This window comes from Rhinolophus sinicus, chromosome 3, assembly GCF_057876585.1.
Source record: "Rhinolophus sinicus isolate RSI-liver-muscle chromosome 3, RSI-T2T, whole genome shotgun sequence".
In the NCBI taxonomy this organism is placed as follows: Eukaryota; Metazoa; Chordata; class Mammalia; order Chiroptera; family Rhinolophidae; genus Rhinolophus; species Rhinolophus sinicus.
In genome coordinates, this window is record NC_142503.1 from 72198549 (window position 1) to 72216197 (window position 17649).

Sequence of the window (17649 nt, forward strand, 5' to 3'; positions counted from 1 at the left end):
TAGTGCCTATTTTAAGGCTCAAATACAGAAACAAGGCTGAAATCTCACCGTTTTCTCATTAGAATAATTGGAATGTGCCTAGATACTTGGCCATTTCTAACCCTGCATTCTTTGAGCTTCTCAGGCCTTCTTTGTATTGTCTTTTCGGTCCACAAAGATTGTGAAAAATCAGCAGAGTACAAGTAGCCCCTGAAAATAAAGGCGTCATTCAAGGAACAAAGAAGTAGAAGGAGGGCTCCAATTAAAATGATGAAAATCTTTAATTTTTATTTAGGTATACTTGTACGGACAAGTGTATATACAAATACAGATTGTATGGTTTTGTCTGTGTGTGGGTTGTTTTGTTTTTGTTTTTACATTTTTTACGTTTCTATAATGTCAGCATTTCAAAACAGCATTCGATGAGGCAGTGCAAAGGGACTGCAAAGCAGGGCACCACAAGCAGAGGACCACACGGAGCTGGACTTCACACCCAGACGCACACACAATGAGTGGCTTCAATGGGGTGTCAGGAGTAAGCATGGAAAGCGGATTTTGACTCATGGGTAACCTCCAACATGCCAGCATCTATTAAACTGTACACACAACGGGAGCGAGCCCATTGTAGGGAGATTTGTCTCACATCCGAGCAGCTCTGGGGCAAATGCCTGGGAAAAACTCAGTGATGCCAAACCAGAGACAGACCTGCCCATTCACGGTTCTGAGGGAAAAGAAAATGTGGGAGGAAGGCGAGAGACAACAAAAAAATAAACACAAGAAATAAAAGGCGGTTGTAGGCAAACGGGGTGGTGTTGGTGGAGGTGGTTTTCAAAAGCAAAACTCGTGACCACAGCTCTGTGGACCAATGAATGGAGGGAAGGAGTTTAAACTGTTTCACTAATTTGGGAAAAACTAATAAAAATGGTTGCGGCTGTTGCCAAAGCACCAGAGAAAAACAAAGTCCCTGGAAGTCCACAGGTGCTGGGTGACTCTTCCTTTCACAGTGACACAGAGGGAAGCAGCCCCCATTTAACCTTCTTCAACGAACCATTTGCAATCGTTCCCACGTGGAGGCTGCGTGCTACTGGCAAGACTTCCTGAGAAAAATGAATCTGTGTGTGAAAACCACCACAAACAGAAAACCAAACCAAAGTACAGAACCGTTTCTAAATTTCCTAAACTTTTTCAAACCAACATGCTGGGGGCGGAGGGAGGTGGGGACCCCATAGGGCTCCAACATCAGACCTTGAAAACATTGAGGACAAAATATTGATCAAAAAGTCATGTTGTTCCAGGTCCCAAGACGGTGGAGTCTTAAGATTGGGAGGGCGATGACCACATGTGAGTCCTGTATGGAGCAGTGTCTTGGCCAATTGTGACTCTTCTCAAGCAAGTATACATTGGATGTTTCAAAGCTTCAATGCATGTTTTGTATCCTGAAAGACTATTGTTCTCACTTACAAAAGACATAAGAATCAAATTAATACTTTATTATCAAACACTATATACAACAGAGGTTGCTAATAATACAGAATTTAAAGAACGCAGTTTTTTTTTTTTTTTTTTTTTTAAATGTTTTACTTTTCTTTCCTCTGCCACCCAAGAAAGTACAGTACAAAACAATAGTCTAAACTAACACCAACTGTTACCTGGTCTATTAAAGGATACACGGTATCCACTAAACAGACAGATCCTTATTTCCCTGCTTCATGTTGCAAAGCCCTTGGCAACCAGGGGCAAAGGTTGCTGGGGGTTGACTAAATGGAGCTGAGAGGCAGCTAAGGCTGCCCTTCAGACTTTTGAATTGTTTTTGAAATTAAAAGCTGCTATAAAGTTGCACTGACATCCTCCAAGCCCCCAGAGGGTTGTAAAAACACCACAAAAGGCCACCAGCACGTTTTGGACAAGATGAAAACTGATACCAATCATCTCCTTGAAAACTCCATGGCAAGCACTACCCACAATCACATCACTGATAGGTAGAGAAGCACACTGTCTACTGGCGTGGATAGTCTTGCTAATGTTTTTCTTTACTTAATTTGTAGTAGCATGATGGTGAAGTAAAGGGGTCTAATTTCACTGTGAAAAATGAACGACAGTGGCAGAGAGGGCCGTGAGTAATTATTTCATCATTTGTTAGAGACAAATGCTAGAAAAACCACAGAAGTCACCATTTCTAAAATGATATTAGCACTGCTAATGTAGTCATGACTAATTGGAATCATTACAGGATCATTTGATTTGCTTGTGGTTATAGAACATGCAGTATTATTTTGGTTCTGACTATTGATCCATTTTAGAATGTATATTCCCCCTCCCCACCCCACCCACCCCAAATCCCACTGGACCAACAAGCCTGTAACTATTAATAAAAATAAGTAGTACTGGCTATTACTGAGAGTATCGAGCATATAAATAAAGGAAAAAGAATCCAATGCTGTGAACTTTTGTTTCAGTGAAATGGTGGCCGCCTTCTGTGATAACACTCTGCCACTCCAGAGAAGTTCCTGATGTCAGGGGAGTAGGACTGATTGCATCTGCGAGGCTGGCAACCCCACTCACTGGTTCCAAGTGAGCTCAGACCCAGCAGTAACATCCATTCCCACCGGATCAGGTAAGCCCAGATTACATTTCCACATGTGTGCAGCTCTCCAGGGTGCAGTACCTGTACAGCTGCCTTTCCTTCACATGTTTTTCTAATTCTGAACTACTCATAATTCTTAGCAAATTCCCATTCATGAAATCTGTCCATACATGAAATCTGTCCATAATATGACCCCCCCTCTTTTACATATACAATTTTTAAATGTATTTTTTAACTGTATTATTTAAAAAAAAAAAAAAAAAAACACCCTTATTTCTGGAATCCTTCCAATTTTTTCACATCTTACATGATCATTGCATTATTATTATGTTTTTGTTTGTTTTGAAAGGCATGGTTTCTATTGCTATGTCGTACAATAGCAAACAAGGCAAGATTTCTTTTCCATTTGGTCTGACACTTTTCCCTGTCTGGGCTTTGGAGTTGAAAGTTCATGACAGCCTCATCAGTAGAAACCCCCAAGGCTTGCATTTCCTGGTAACCAGCCAGCGGAAACATCCCTCGCTGGCCATGCTAAGATTCTTTAAACAGGGTCATCCTGCTTGCTTCTCCTTCTGCCCCCACCCCCACAATGAAACAAGATAGCCCCCCATATTTCTAAATGTATCAAGGGATACCACTTTTTCTCACAAGTTTAAATAGGACAAGCATATATACTCACTCTCAGCATAAAGTATATCTAAATAATGTATTTTCTATTCTAGTGGATTTTTAAAAAAATATTTTGTTAAAGTCTTTGGGACTCCATCTTGTTTATCTCCCACTTATAAACACGTGTTCCCCCTATGCTTCAGGCTGTGTCAGAAAGGGAAAGAATATAAAATCAACACTTGAATTTTTTTATTTCAAACTTTGGAATTTTTATTCCAAATTTCCCTTTAGCCCTCCCAAGTAGTGCTGACTGACTCTCTGGGTGGCAGGGGTTTGTGTCCGAGCCCCTGGAGTCATGGAGTGTGGAGCAAAACATGGGTACTAGGGTGGGAGTCGGGGAAAGGCCACCGCACACTGGCACTCCAGCAAAGCCAAATCACATCTCCTCTGGCCACTGACCTCCTTACCTCGGTACATACTATGCCCCAGAGGAGTGTCCAAAGCTATTCCACTGTGTACTCATCAACCTTGGCTTGTCAGCCTCAGGGAAGGTCACTTTAGTCATAAAAATGCCTCTTTGAGTTTCTTTAAAAAACAAAACAAAAATAGTTGTAGCACCACGGTGATCTATAGTCAAAGGAAAAACAAAACTCTGGTGTACACTGTCCAGTCACCAAAAATATTAGAGGCACTCATACATACATACACCCACCAAACTTCATTGTCTTTGATTTCACACTTGCTCTGTGCTAGCATTCCGGCACCCTACCCGCCTCCTAGAAAAAAGGCTTCTTTGACAGAGCACAAGTTTTGCTGTCAAGAAGGCTTTAAGACAGGCATCCTAAAAAAAAAAAAAAAGTGTCTGAACCTTTCAGAAGCCTGTTCATTGATATACGCCTAGAGGAAATGGTGTAATAGTATATCCATTCTTAATACCTCCCCTCTGGACCTGACACGGTGACATGATGCCCTGCGTGATTAGCTTACAGACCTGAACGAGAAGGCATAAATATTGTATGGGAGAGGAGAACCCTCCCGGGCCTCACAGTCACTGGCTGTATCTGACACAGTGCGCTTACGGAGGTGAGCTCTTAGAGGAGAATGCACAGGAGCTGATGACCACTGGTGTCACAACGACAATTTGGCATTTTCGTCTGGAGTCCATTGAATTTGGAACGGGTGAGAAAAGTCAAGGGCTGGGGGTGGGGGCGGGGTGGGGGAGGCAGCAACTACTTTAGCCCCCCCCACTGATCCCCCAAGTTGTTGCTTAGAATTCAGGCTGAAAGAAAGAAAACCAAAAAATCTGACATCTGCCAAAAAACCAATCACAAGTCCCTTCTTAGGATGAGCAGTTAGGTGGATCTCTGGTGTTCCAAGACCCTGATGTTTTCTGTGACAGGTGACGGGAGGAGACTGTGCTATAATGTCAAAAGCATCGCCAGGAGGAACAGTAGGATTGCCAAAAGGCGGCTGGGTATCCTTGGTGTTTGTGCCGCGTTCTCGCCGCGGGATGGCTCGGCTGACTCATGTACGGTGTCATCTGTTCAAATAGAAAGAACACATTCCAGTGAGATTTCACATCCTTAATAACTCTCTTGCAGCAGCCTGCTGTTAACAGACCTTGCCACCCTCTGCAAAGTAAGGTAATGAACCTTGTGCCACCATTGACTTTCATGTCTGCATAATCACTCATTATTTACAGCAAACAAAGGAGAGGCAGAGAAAATTGGACTTTCTCAGCCACAGTAACAGTTTCCTTGAAAATTGAGGGGAAGCATTGTGCACACACTGCAACCTTTGGCACATGAGCTTACTTTGGTTTCCTAGCAGTCAGACACACTTCGCACACACGTGAGATACCTGAAGGTACCTTTTAAACCCAAGATGCCTTTGAGAAGCAAGTAACATGTTTGGGAGGTGGGGCAGTTATTTTGGCATATTAGTGGTTAACAGGAATGGGTGCCCGTCTTTCTCTGTTCAGCACTTCCATAGTATCAGTGTTGAATGCCTGGTTGCTGGGAGCCTTGAATTTTCAAATATGAAAAAGTAAATGCCAACACAATAGCATTTAAAATAAACTCTACATAATGCCCCCTAAACTTCAGTGAACCGGTGTGCTTACAATTAGACATCAATTACGGTGCTGTTTCCATTACAGACCCTGTAGCTCCAGGGTTAAGTGACTTGAACTGAACTATGTTTTATTTTTATCAGGCTGAAGCTTGGCACATAAATGATCGTCATGGATGCAAATCTTCCTCTGAATAAAATGGATTCAATGAGGTAAGCTTCATAGCTATAAAGTGTTCTGTGAGGCTGTTATGACTTGGGCTAGTCTTCCTGATCTGTGTGATTAGCAGGCGTAACTTGCAAGCAGGAACTTTGCAGTAATTAGGACCCAAAGATAGACTGCAGGCGTGCCTCCAAGCCACACTATGCTCTCATATGGCACATCTATCTTCCTTCCCCCGGGCCCAACTTATGCTTTTAGACTAAGTGATCTCTGAACTACATTTTTGGGGTCAACAGTGGGGTTCCGGGGTAGATTTTCAGCATTGGGGGAATCTTCCTGGGGGAGCTCAGCAGTTGTCATCCTGGCTTCGCTCAATGGTCAGAGAAAACGGTGACAAGTGAGACTTTAGTGGTTACTCTCAATTTTGGAGACCTCAAAGGAAAATCCTTAATTATCTCTGAATGGTTCACCTCAAATCCTGTAATGGAATAGCTATCTCTTGGTCTAAACTCATATTTTCATACTGCACAACATGTCCCAACAAGGATGCTTTTTCTTCAGTGGGTGGAGTCACACTCCCTATTATTTGTCCTAAAGTGACCACTTTTCGGCCCCTGCTTCTGATATGCTCATGTGGGCTCTTTCTGTTCATCACGTATATGAACTAAGAAACATGTTTTCTCAGCACTGAGTTGTCTGCCCTGGAGGGCTCTTATGCCAGCCTGTCCTCATGTAAAGCTGCTGTAGCCCTCTGCCACATTTGCTCCCCTCTCCTGGCCCTTAGCAAACCTGCATCGCGAGACTATTAGACTAAAAAAGGTTAGGAAGCAGGAATGGGAAGTTAAATGGATGTAGAGGAAAATACAGAGCCCCACATGGTTTAGGAAATACTGGTGGACTCTTCTTTTTTTAGTCTTGCAAAGGTATTAAGTCTATAGTTAATGGGAGGCAGATGTAAATGCCCTTAATAGTCCTGAAATTAAAATCCATATTACTTTCTTAAGAGCACCAATATGTTGTCAATCAGAAGAATAGCGTACTTCAGGCTTAATTGTAACAGAACCATCTACCACAAGGCATATTGCAGAGTTCACTTTGAAATAGGACTGATTTATACTCCTGAAATTACATCAGCTGATGGGTTCTTCTCCACCTCATTTTTACTAAGCTATTACTTAGTCCTCGTCCTTGTAAAGGTTGGAAGGGAAAAAGGTACCCAATGATACTAGGTACTCAGTATGAGCCTGAGGGGGGCCTGCATTCTCTGTCGCTCTGGGGTGAATGAACCTTGCAGGACATTGCCAGAAAAGCATTTGTTTTCCGTATAAATGATGCTCAATGTGCTTTTCAGGCCTCTAACCATGGACAGTCTTTGTTATTAGCCCTTTTCTAAGCAACCAACTAGTGTGGTACTGTGATGCCCTCCAAGGGGACAAATCCATCCATGAGGGCCTCACAGTTCTTCTGTCCTTCCTGCAACACACTGGCCCTGGCTCAGGAGTCTACAAAGTATCCTTTGATTAAACCAGGGCATTAGTGCTGTGAGAGTCTATGTCCCCCAAGAAGCAAAACGAGAAACAGGCTGCCATGTGGGTAAATCTGAACGATTTCAGAGTTCTGAGGAGGAATGTATAAGCATAGTCTGTCCCAATAGAAATCGCCCCTGACCGCTGGAGAATTTCTAACACTTGTAACAGTGACTGTGTCTTGGAAGAATAGTCCTCTTCAGAAGCCAAATCAAAGTTGGCCTCCTGGCTACAGGATTCCACAATTCGAGGGTTTCGATGGTTAACTGAGAAGACACTCGTAATATTTTGGAGCAGATTATGTGGCATATGTCTGCCCTGTATCATTCTGTATCCCTGATGATAGGAAACTGGCAGGCAGAGTGTGCAGGCAAACAACAAAGACAAACACATTCCAAAGACAGGTGAATTAGTACACATATCTGAGCACATGCAATGGGATCCTTTCAGGCTCCCTGGATTCAGAAAGTCCGGGTCTACACTCAGCCACTCAACACACTGATGCAGAGCTGCAAGTCTAAATTTTCTGAGGAATAAGGCAAAGTATTCAAATGTATTATTGCATTTTTATAGGCAGGGATCATAGCTCAACCTTGTCTTACTGTTTTCCGTGAAGATGCTCACCAGAAAGCTCTAAAATACAGTCACGACTGACCAAGGAGCCTTTCCTGCAAGTATACTTATGCATGTCCACTCCCCGACCTCCATGCACACATTCTCTCTCTGGCTACATTCTGTCAAACTTTTGCACACCTCCATCAGTTATATGTGCATAGATATGGGGACCATCATGGTTTTTAAGTGCTCAGTGGAAAACAGATTGTTTCCCAAAGGACACTGAAATACGCTCGCGTATGAATGCATTTCAGTATCTTGCATTTTATCATTAGTTGAATTCAAAGGTAATTTTCTTATTGTCAGAACAGTCCTCAATGTGCCTCTTCATTACCAGAGAAAAACATACTGTTAACGTTTCTAAACACCCTCTTGCTTTCTTGATAGGCAATGGAATTTACGTGGAGATAAGACTGGAAAACTATGCCACCATTCTGTAATAACATGCATGAGAAAATCATAATTCAGGGTAACTTGTATTTATAACATGCCTAACTCTGCTGGCTATGCTCTGCATTGACAAAGCCAAGAGGATGACGTTCTCTTTATCAACATCTCTAGTAGCAGGTAAGAGAATCCTACTTTTATATTAACGTTGGAATGGGAGTTGAGAGATCTGAATATTAAACCTGGATCTGTCTTTAGGTGTATAACCCAGACAAGTCTCCGTTAACAGAGATCCCATCTAACTCACAGGTCCTATGACGGTCCAAGTCCTCAGCTTCTGAGGAGTCTGGTACCTTGAAAAGCCACAGTGATGCTTCCAGATTTCCAGGACACAATTAAAATGTCTCCACATTAGCACTCATTCCTTACAGCTTTCTAAAGGGCTAACTGATCCCTAGGGAGCCACTAAGGACTCTGAGCGCTTATTGTACACACCTCTCATTTGCTCTCTGGGTAAGATGCCTGCCTTAGAAAAACAAGAACACTTGGGGAAAACACCTAACTCCTCCTGTCAGTTACAATGGTGAAAGCTATTGTATGTCCTGAGGCTAAGTTTCCCTAAGGCTCATTGACTGTGTGTCCCAATAACAACACTCAGAGGAAAAGGGGACCTCACAATCCTTTAATTTCTAGGACCATAAGAAAGAGAAGTCCTGCTGCAAATAGATGGAAAAAAGTCTATGTTTACATAAGGGAGAGGGCTAAGATGGAAATAATTTTATTTCCCTTAAGCTTTGAGATGGTCACAAGAGATGGGTGAGGAAAGGAAAGGACTGGGAGATGAGCATACAGGGGACACCGAGGCACACTCCTCAATATACAATAGCTAGGGAACTCCCACCCCTCACAATCTATAGCTGCATTAAATAATCAGATTGAATTTACAACCAAATGGATAGTTTACCTGTTTCACTGTGTATAGTATGCTACAGTGTAAATGCTTCAATGAGTACTTTTGTGGGTTCTGTTTGTCCTCAGTGATAAGAAAGTCTGGGTGTGTGGTAAGTTAGTAGAAAAATATCTACCCTAATACTTGTTTTGCCTCAGCAATCAAGGATCACATTTGGCTCGACAGACTACAAAATACGTTTGTGGGAACAGCAGGTATGTGAATTTGTGGTATTAGGGAGGCAACATGGTTATAGTTCTCTAAATCAATTGCTATTGACAACCACAGCACAAATATTTGACATAAAATGAAGTTCTTTAGATCACTTCAGTGATGCATGTGGATTTTTAGAAGAAAACTAAATATGTTGAATTTGTTACTGTTTTGTGCAATAATCTTATTTTATCCATAGATTTGGACATAATATAAAATTTTAGAAGCATATACACAATAGAAAATTGTTCTGTCTTATATGAAAACAGATCCATTAATATTCACAGTGATTCGCCAGCATGCTCGGAGGATATGGTAAAAAGTAGTGCGATTTTAGCAGTCTGATGGGGCTTCTACATTAGAATACTGCATTATATCAAACCCATGTCCAAAAAAGAAAAGTCATATTTTATCTAACATGCACTACACAAAGATACTGGAGGAATGGGAAGGATATAAGTAATATTAGCATTGCTAGCAATGAGCGAAAAGCAGAGCAACTCTAACATGCAAACATGCAGAGAGGAAGAAAGGAAAAAAAGTACTGAAGCACCAGAGAGAGATGCATTTGTTAAAAGAGATTCTCTAAGCATACTAACCTGCTGGTTCTAATGAATTTTCTACTTTGTCGTTAACATCGAAAACACGATCATGAACACCTATAGTTTTCATACAGCTATCTATAACAAAAATAGAGATAACAGCCAAATATGTTAGTGAAGACACCCTTCAACTCCCGTTTCTTTTTTTTCTATCTCTCTATTTTTTTTTTTTCCTTTTACTTAGGTAGAGATTGGTTTACAATCAATGGCATGTATCCAAATGCCAATATTATTCCCATTTGCTGTGCGCGTACAACAGTCTAAGAAACAACAAGTTAGCAACTGCTGTGTACTTAAAATAAAAGCTTCATGAAGAATGATGAGGAAAAAAAATCTGATGAAAACTAAAACATGGATGTTGATATACAAAACAGATACCACACAGGATTTAACAGTAAAAAAAAGTGTTACCGCTGCGGACCAGACCACACACTATCGCATGCGCAGTGAAGCCGCCCTCTGAAGCTCATTCTGGCGAACTTACTTGTGGGTCTCACAAAGACTTTGAGCTTCAGACAGGACCTTCTTCCATTATCTGGGATTGCAGAGGCTGTGGATAAGACAAAAAGAGAGCAGGAGGGAAAGGAGAGAACAGATTATTCTTCGTTTTCAAATGCACACGGTGAGTCTACAATGCATTCTTTCCTGAACAAGAGGAGCCCACTTTTAATTCTTTCCAGAAGTTAAAACAAAAAAATACGTTTCGGATTGATGTAGACGGCTACAGAAACAGCTACTTTCCTACCCCTGTTTTCTCTTTTCAATATAATACAGACAGGATCATGCAAGAATGTTGGTAATCTACAGAAAATACTGCGGATTTTTATTTCAAAGGCTCTTCCATTTAACGTGATCTGTTATCAATTTTCTCTAAAATAAGAAGATAATGCGTGAGCCCTCCTGCTTTCACAGCGCTCCTCCTCCTCTACTGCAGGAAAGGGGCCCAGCAGAGCCCAAGGTGAAAGTGCTGGCAGAAACCAATAACAGATAGTTACAAGGCCAACTTAAACATGACCTACTTCTGCTGGGGAAAGCAAAGCTTTGTCTGTCCTGAAAGCCTGTCTGTCAGTGCTTTGCAGGTAATTCAATTAGAGGTTTTACTCAGAACTTGGCTCCACATTCTATATGACTAAACCGAGTCCAGCAACTTCCATCATGCTCTTATAAGTACAATATGCTATTGAGAAAGGACTATGCAATGGTACATTTATTCTTAAAAATTTGCCACAGAGAAGGATGGAATTAATAAAGCGGGCTTACCAAAACATGACAACATGTTTCAAGTTATAAATCATTTGAGGAAGAAACTTTCTTCTCCTCTTCAAGATAATAAGACTGTAAACTTTCCTTGCATTTGAAAGATTATCTCCCCTCAGTACACACAGCATATGTCAAAGGGATTTCCAAGGGCTGTAGCACCCTTAAAAATCACATATGTTTACTAATGCATTCTAGAAATGACAAAAATTACAGAAATGAGTGCTGCATACTTTCTTCCCTATGTGTTTGCTTCAAGTGGTTTCTTTGTTCCGAAAAAGCAGATGACATCAATCAAAACACACATGGCTTACAATTCGTTTGGTATTAATACCCTCAGTGACAAAGAGACGACGGGTGTTTGGTGTGCCTTCTCTTTCCTTTATTTTTACCTTTTCCTATTCCTTAAGGGGAGCCCAGAAAACTAAAATGCTGATTTTGCAGGTGAGAGGATTCAAGAAGCAAATTCCAAACTAATTTTACACAAGTCTCCTCATGAAATTCCAGATCCACGTCCTTTTAGAGGAGAACTGATAAATTCACCACCTAAAAGACGTCAAGCTGCAAAGAACTCCAAGTGTTGCTCTTCAGCACCTGTTGAAAACTCTTCTAATTCTAAGACAAAAGTATACAGAAGAGATGTTTTCGGCCCTCCCCATCTCCCCCATTCATTCTGACAAGCAGTTAAGAAGTGTTAACAGCTGGCTTTGCTGTAGGCTTTCATTAAATCAAAGTCGGAAAAACTCCCTCTACTGACATTTACAGTAACTGGTGTGTTATTTAAGGCACAATATTTGCACTCTGTGGTTTGATCCAGGAAATGGTGTCCTTCCTGTGGACCCCAACAGCAAATGTGCATGTCACAAATACGGTACACATAGGTGACTCCGATTCACTAGGAAAACCATGGGTTCTTGAGAGTTTCTGTCTTATTCATGAGAGGTGGTGTGGAAAAGTGACACACAGATATTTACACTGCCGTTCTACAGATTTCTGAGCTGAGATGAACTCACTTTTGAACTTGATTTGCACTGATTTTACCGAGACACGGCAAGAGATTAACAGGCTCAAGGCAGAATCAAATGTTTAATTGTTTTAGTGGGGAAACTTCTTGGAATGAGTACAGTCTTTCAGATTTATATGTAGGAGAAATCCTATAAATCCAGGACATAAAAATCATTGTAAGTTGCCCAGGAAAAACTGACGAGTTCTCTCATCAGCTCTCAAACAGGGACAATTTGCCTCAGCCATTGAATGAGCTACATTCTTTTGTGAATTAATGTAAAATGTAATACTTATACTTATGTAAAATAAAAACCTCTCCTTCCCATCGAACTTCTCCATTAGTTCCTCATCTCTCTAACACCGGAAAAGTTGTAACAATGATAGCGTGACTGACACCTTATGGTACTGTTTGACTATATTATACGCTAATCCTTAGAAAAATTGATGAACAAAGACTAATAAACACACTGTGAATACACAATGCAGATTACATTAAATCAGTTGACTCTACAACCTGACCTGATTTCAAAGTAAAATCTTAACCCTTAGAGCCAACCTGAGAGGGTGTGCCTTGCTAGGTCAGTATAGCTTGGGTTCCTTATTTATCACACTGAAAAGGAAAACCAAAAAGCATAAAAAACTTTTTAAATGCTTTTTTATCCATTTATCAGCAAAACTCAATGTTTTATGCTTTAAAAAGTGAGAGTGTGGCTTTATTCCATGTTACGTTTCAGGTTTCTGAGCCCCACAGCCCTTGGCTGACGTAGGATGCTTTTATACCACTTACAAATATAGGTTAATTAATTATTAGTAATATTTGAAGATATGAGTGCTCTACTAGTCACAAGTAAACGAAAAGCAGAGGATTGAGCATTAAAAATACAAAATAACAGACGCATTGAAAATGTAATTTTCACAAAGAAAATCCTCTCAGGATCAATATGAGTAAAAACTTAAAATGTGCTTGGCTTTTGTCAGAAGGTCAGTAGTAATATCCCTATGATTCTACAGATATCACTACATAATGACCATTATCTTAGTTTAAAAAAATTTATATTTAAGTTCTTATGCTGCTTTCCTTAGAAAATTAATAATGAACATTTGAAAACTGATAATGATTAATTACTAAACATGTATTATACCGGGGGTGCCAAAAAAATGTTTACACATTTTAAGAGATGTTACCTATGCTCAAGCAGTGGTTCGTCATAAACAGAAGTGTCTGGACACTGATGGTCACCACTTTGAGCACCTCTTGTAATTGCAGAAGTCAAACATGACTTGTATTCATCTTTTGTCATCGGTATATATTATTACAATAAATACAGTTTTTTCCTTTTTAAGATGTGTATACTTTTTTTTGGCATCCTCTATATATTACTACAGCTTCATCCATCCATCCATCCACTCAAATGCTTTTAAAATTCCTACTGTGTGCCAGTTACCCTATTAGGTGCTGCGGATACAAAGATTTATGGGACAGACGGCTCCTATTCTTGCACTGTGCTTTTTCCAGCTGGGGACATAAATAGGAATGACAGTTTAGGGCACCAGCAAGGATCTGTGTGATAACTGAGGTCTGCATGAATTGCCAGCCCAGCTTTGGGCAGGCAGTTAGCTTATCTGGGAGGGAGAGGGTGTCACACACATGTTTAGCAGAGGGAATTTTACTGAGGCTTTACAGGTCCTCCAGAAGCTAACCAATAGCAACTGGGACAAAAGAATGAAAACATTTCATCCCCAAGTTCCCAAACTGGAGGTTTAGCAACCAAGAAGAAGTATTAACCTGCAACAGGTAAATAAAACCTAGATCTGAACTCTTCCTATAAAGGTATATGGATTTTCTCATAGAATTTGTCAAATTAAAATGAGAAATTCAACTCATGTCTTAAATATTTGTCACACAATCCAAAGCCATATCCCTTTACTCAGTTTACTACTGAAAATGTACATTTGGAGTCAGGGAGCTGGGTGTAGGGACATGGGGACCATTAATACAAATACACCCTCCCACTCCATGATCTTAACAGCAACTTTATAAATCAATCCATAGGGTCCCTTCCCCACTAACGATCTGCAAAGTACCAATCAAAACCTTACAACACATAATGAAATATAACCTGGGGGCCCTCTGGTTCTCTATTTAGAGTATCCTGCTAATAAGGCTGCAAGGGCTGCTTATCTTCATTCTGTTCCCATGACTTCAAACCTTCAGCCTTCCTGAAAACCCATTTCCTTGGTCTCCTGGGGCTCAGGTGAACCCTGCTCAGCACTTTGCAGCCAATTTGATACATAAAGGGGACCACATTCAATGCCCCAAAGCAGTACTTCCAAAACCTGTATTTAGGATTGCAAATATATGGGATATTCACGTCACAATTCACTTGAGGCCTCTCAGTCAGATATGGCAAGAGAATATTGGCATGGTGCTTGAGGTAGGCAGTTTCTGACCTGCCTTCCTCCCCACCTCCTCATGTGCGCCCTTTGTGTACTCGCCTCCCCTGGAGAGTGGGCTGGACCGAGTTTCTGGCTTCTAATGAGCAGAATTCAGTAAAAGTGATGGGGTGTCACTTCTGTGATTATATTGCAAATGACCGGCTTCCCTCTTGCTAGCACTCTCTCTCTCTCTCTTGCAGTCTCTCTTGTTCATGAAGTAAGGTGCTGTATTGTGAGAGGCTCATGTGACAAGGACCTGAGGGGAGACGTCCAGCCAAGAGCGAGCCTGCAAGAGCAGGCAACAACCTGTAAGCAACTGAGTCCAACCACGTGCGTGATTTAGAATGAGAATCCTTCTCAGCTGAGCCTGGGGCTGACTGTCGCCTGGTGAGAGGACCCAGCTAAGCGGCCCCTGCAGTCCTCACCCACAGACACTGTGAAATAATAAATGCTGTCTTAGACACAAATTTGGGGGTCATTTGTTACTTGTGCTAACGGATACGATGCTATATATAAACAACTCCGTGCAATCAAAGACTTCCCACGCTGACGTGGGATTTGAGGACAGAGGCACTGCTGTGTACTCTGCTAAAAGTCCTCCTGGCCCTCGCTCCCACCCAGCAGCTCCTGCCTTATTCTGCTGCCTTGTCTAAACAACTGCATCCCCTACTAGTTTACTTCTCGAGCTACTGTTACAAGGTCACTTAAAATAGGCCCCGAAGAGTGGTAATTATAAACTGCTGTGCTGTTGAGGAAATACTACAAGACATATCTATTTGTTTTCACTCCAGCATTTAAAAACCTGTTTTTCACTTTCTGTCCCTTGCCACTTAGTTTGTTTTTGCTAATGCAGTCAACGTGTGCTGTCCTTGCAATTAGCATGATGTCTCCCTTTAAGTTCAAATCACCAGGTAAACCTAAATGAGCTTTGATACAAAATGTAAACTCAAATCATAAGAGGCAATGCCATTTGTCAGATGAGAAATAGAATGTAAAGGTGAGCTTAAAAATACCTGAAGTCAAAGAACTTTATAATGAGTTAAAACTTCGTATCAAAAAACTCCTATCAGTTATCTTTTACACAGGCTAAAAAGTTGAATACATACATTATGAGATTTCAAACAACTCACAAATAATCAAGGTAACAAACATTCTTTTTCATAAAGAACTGGAAGTTTAGCGGGAAAGCGGTGAGACTCTATATTTTTTTCACATTTTCAGGCCCAATACTATTAGTCAACTTTAACATCTCTGCATAACCTTATTAATCCTCAAATCTTAATTCCAAAAGCCCAAATCCCTCTCCTTTTCTGTGTCCCTTGTCAATCTGGGTACTTTGAGAAGTTTTATTTTTAAGAATAGTCAGCTGCTTTCTTCTTTTTAAAGAAATGAGAGTGTGTGGAAGCATTAAAAATGCAGTTTTCCATTATGTTTGCCACATGCAATCTTTCTCAATTTGTGCAAGTCAAAAGATAGGCTATTATTTGTTAGCAGAGCCCAGTTTTTCCTTTGTAGGATTCATGTGGTTTAACATACAACACAGTTATATGCAAATTAGAGAGGTAATGGTGGAATTAAGCATTAATATTCCTTTCACAATAAATGCTGAAAAAATAAAGCCCATTTAAATAAATGGTACTACTGCAAATGTCTTCTATAATTTAATGAATCAATAAAATCTATTTTGTGTATGTGGGTAGAGGGTGGGAAACAGAAGTGGTGGGAATAGGACAGAGCTTAACCAAAGCCAAATGGACTTCTTGGAAAATGGTTACCATACCCTCAGAAAAAGTCTTAAAACAAAAGTTAGGCCTCTTGTTAGGAAAGAATAATGCAGCAACAATTTGCAACTGGCTATCTGCCCCTTTTTGAAAACAGAACACCACCTATTTTCAGATGGAGAACAAAATCGCCAGTTATGACGGAGCACATCTCACCCTTCTTCTACCTTTTGAGATTTAAAAGTCTCATGTTTTAATATCCTGCTCTTGGCCCCAGGTTTATCAAACTTGCGTCCTAAGGGCACCCACAGCAGCTGGCTCCATTTGCTCACACATTTCATCTCGAGCAGCCCACAGGGTCACCAGACTTAACTCACTGGCAGGTTAAGGTCAAAGTCCCAGATGTAAAACTTGAAAATGAGGTTACTAAGGAAAGGTGGAAGCTTTGGCGAAATCTAAAATATCATGTAAATAGTAGATATTTTGATATGGCTCTGGGGTGCTTCTTTTTTAAAAAAAACTAGAAAAGGAAGAAGGGTGTGCTTCCAACAATATAATAAGGGTAAAACAATGTTCTCGGCAAGCTAAAACTTGGTTTCAATACCAGGGAACTGTAACAGAGACAAATAATTAGAGTAAAGTTCAGGGCAAGGGAAGTAAAATAAGTTCCAGCTGTGCAGCCTCAGACAAAAGAGAAAACACGAGGTACCACCATGCCCCCACGGCTCTCCCCCCATCTCTCTACCCCCTTAGGCAAAGTTCTCACTGCAAATGCTAATTTAAGTATTATTTAAATTCCAGCAGCTAAGCCTCAGTAGATCAATTACTTTCTCTTAGCAACCTCAAATAAATGGCTGAGGACAAGTTCCTTTCCACCGATTTGTAGGAATAAACAAATAGGACATTATTGTGCTTTTGTACACATTTATATGAAGTGTGGGCAAACTTTTACGTGCATTTTAAAGCTCAGTGACAGCAAACTTGTTTCCACTGCTTACTGAATAAGCACATATGACTTGTCCCATATATTTTGATATCTATTAAGTCATGACCAAAAATAACCTGGATTTCAGAGAATGCTTTTAAAATCTCCTCTATAAGAAACATTTCTAATTCTTGTTCAGGAAAATTCAAGTCAGTTTAAATCTGAGATTTGGCATCTAGACTTTATTTCCTTCCATGATGTGATTGGAGAAATCCAGTCCACATAGGCACGGAAAGCAAGATAACATTTAGATATCATTATAATTAACAAAACCCTAAACAAGGAGATACAGTCAAGTCCCTTATTGGATATTTTACTATTTAAAAACAAAGTCACGGAACATCTTTGAACAGTTAGGAAAAAATTAGTTTCTTATTATGAACTAGTGTTGTAACTATTTTCTGAGATCTGGGCTTGCCTGAGGCCACACTATTGAAATGACAGTCCCAGGCCATGAAGGTCAGATAGTTCTTTTTCTCTCATTTGTAGTAATTTGGTGAATTTTACCTGCTGTACCAGATAGGTATAATCTGACAAAACAAAACAGA

At 40.6% G+C, this 17649-nt stretch overlaps 1 protein-coding gene across 2 annotated transcripts in view; it reads right to left on the reverse strand.

Moving 5' to 3' along the window:
• Positions 1 to 241: 241 nt before the first annotated feature.
• Positions 242 to 17649, reverse strand: part of EFNA5 (ephrin A5) — a 270324-nt gene continuing 252916 nt past the window's right edge. The window contains exons 3-5 of one of the 2 annotated variants that reach the window (XM_019727980.3): positions 10182 to 10247; positions 9695 to 9775; positions 242 to 4712 (exon numbers count right to left, since the gene is read on the reverse strand). In XM_019727980.3, coding sequence (XP_019583539.1) covers positions 4591 to 4712; positions 9695 to 9775; positions 10182 to 10247 — 269 coding nt within the window. In that variant the 3' untranslated portion in view covers positions 242 to 4590. The remainder of the gene's footprint in view (positions 4713 to 9694; positions 9776 to 10181; positions 10248 to 17649) is intronic. The other variant, XM_019727981.3, reaches the window with a different exon arrangement.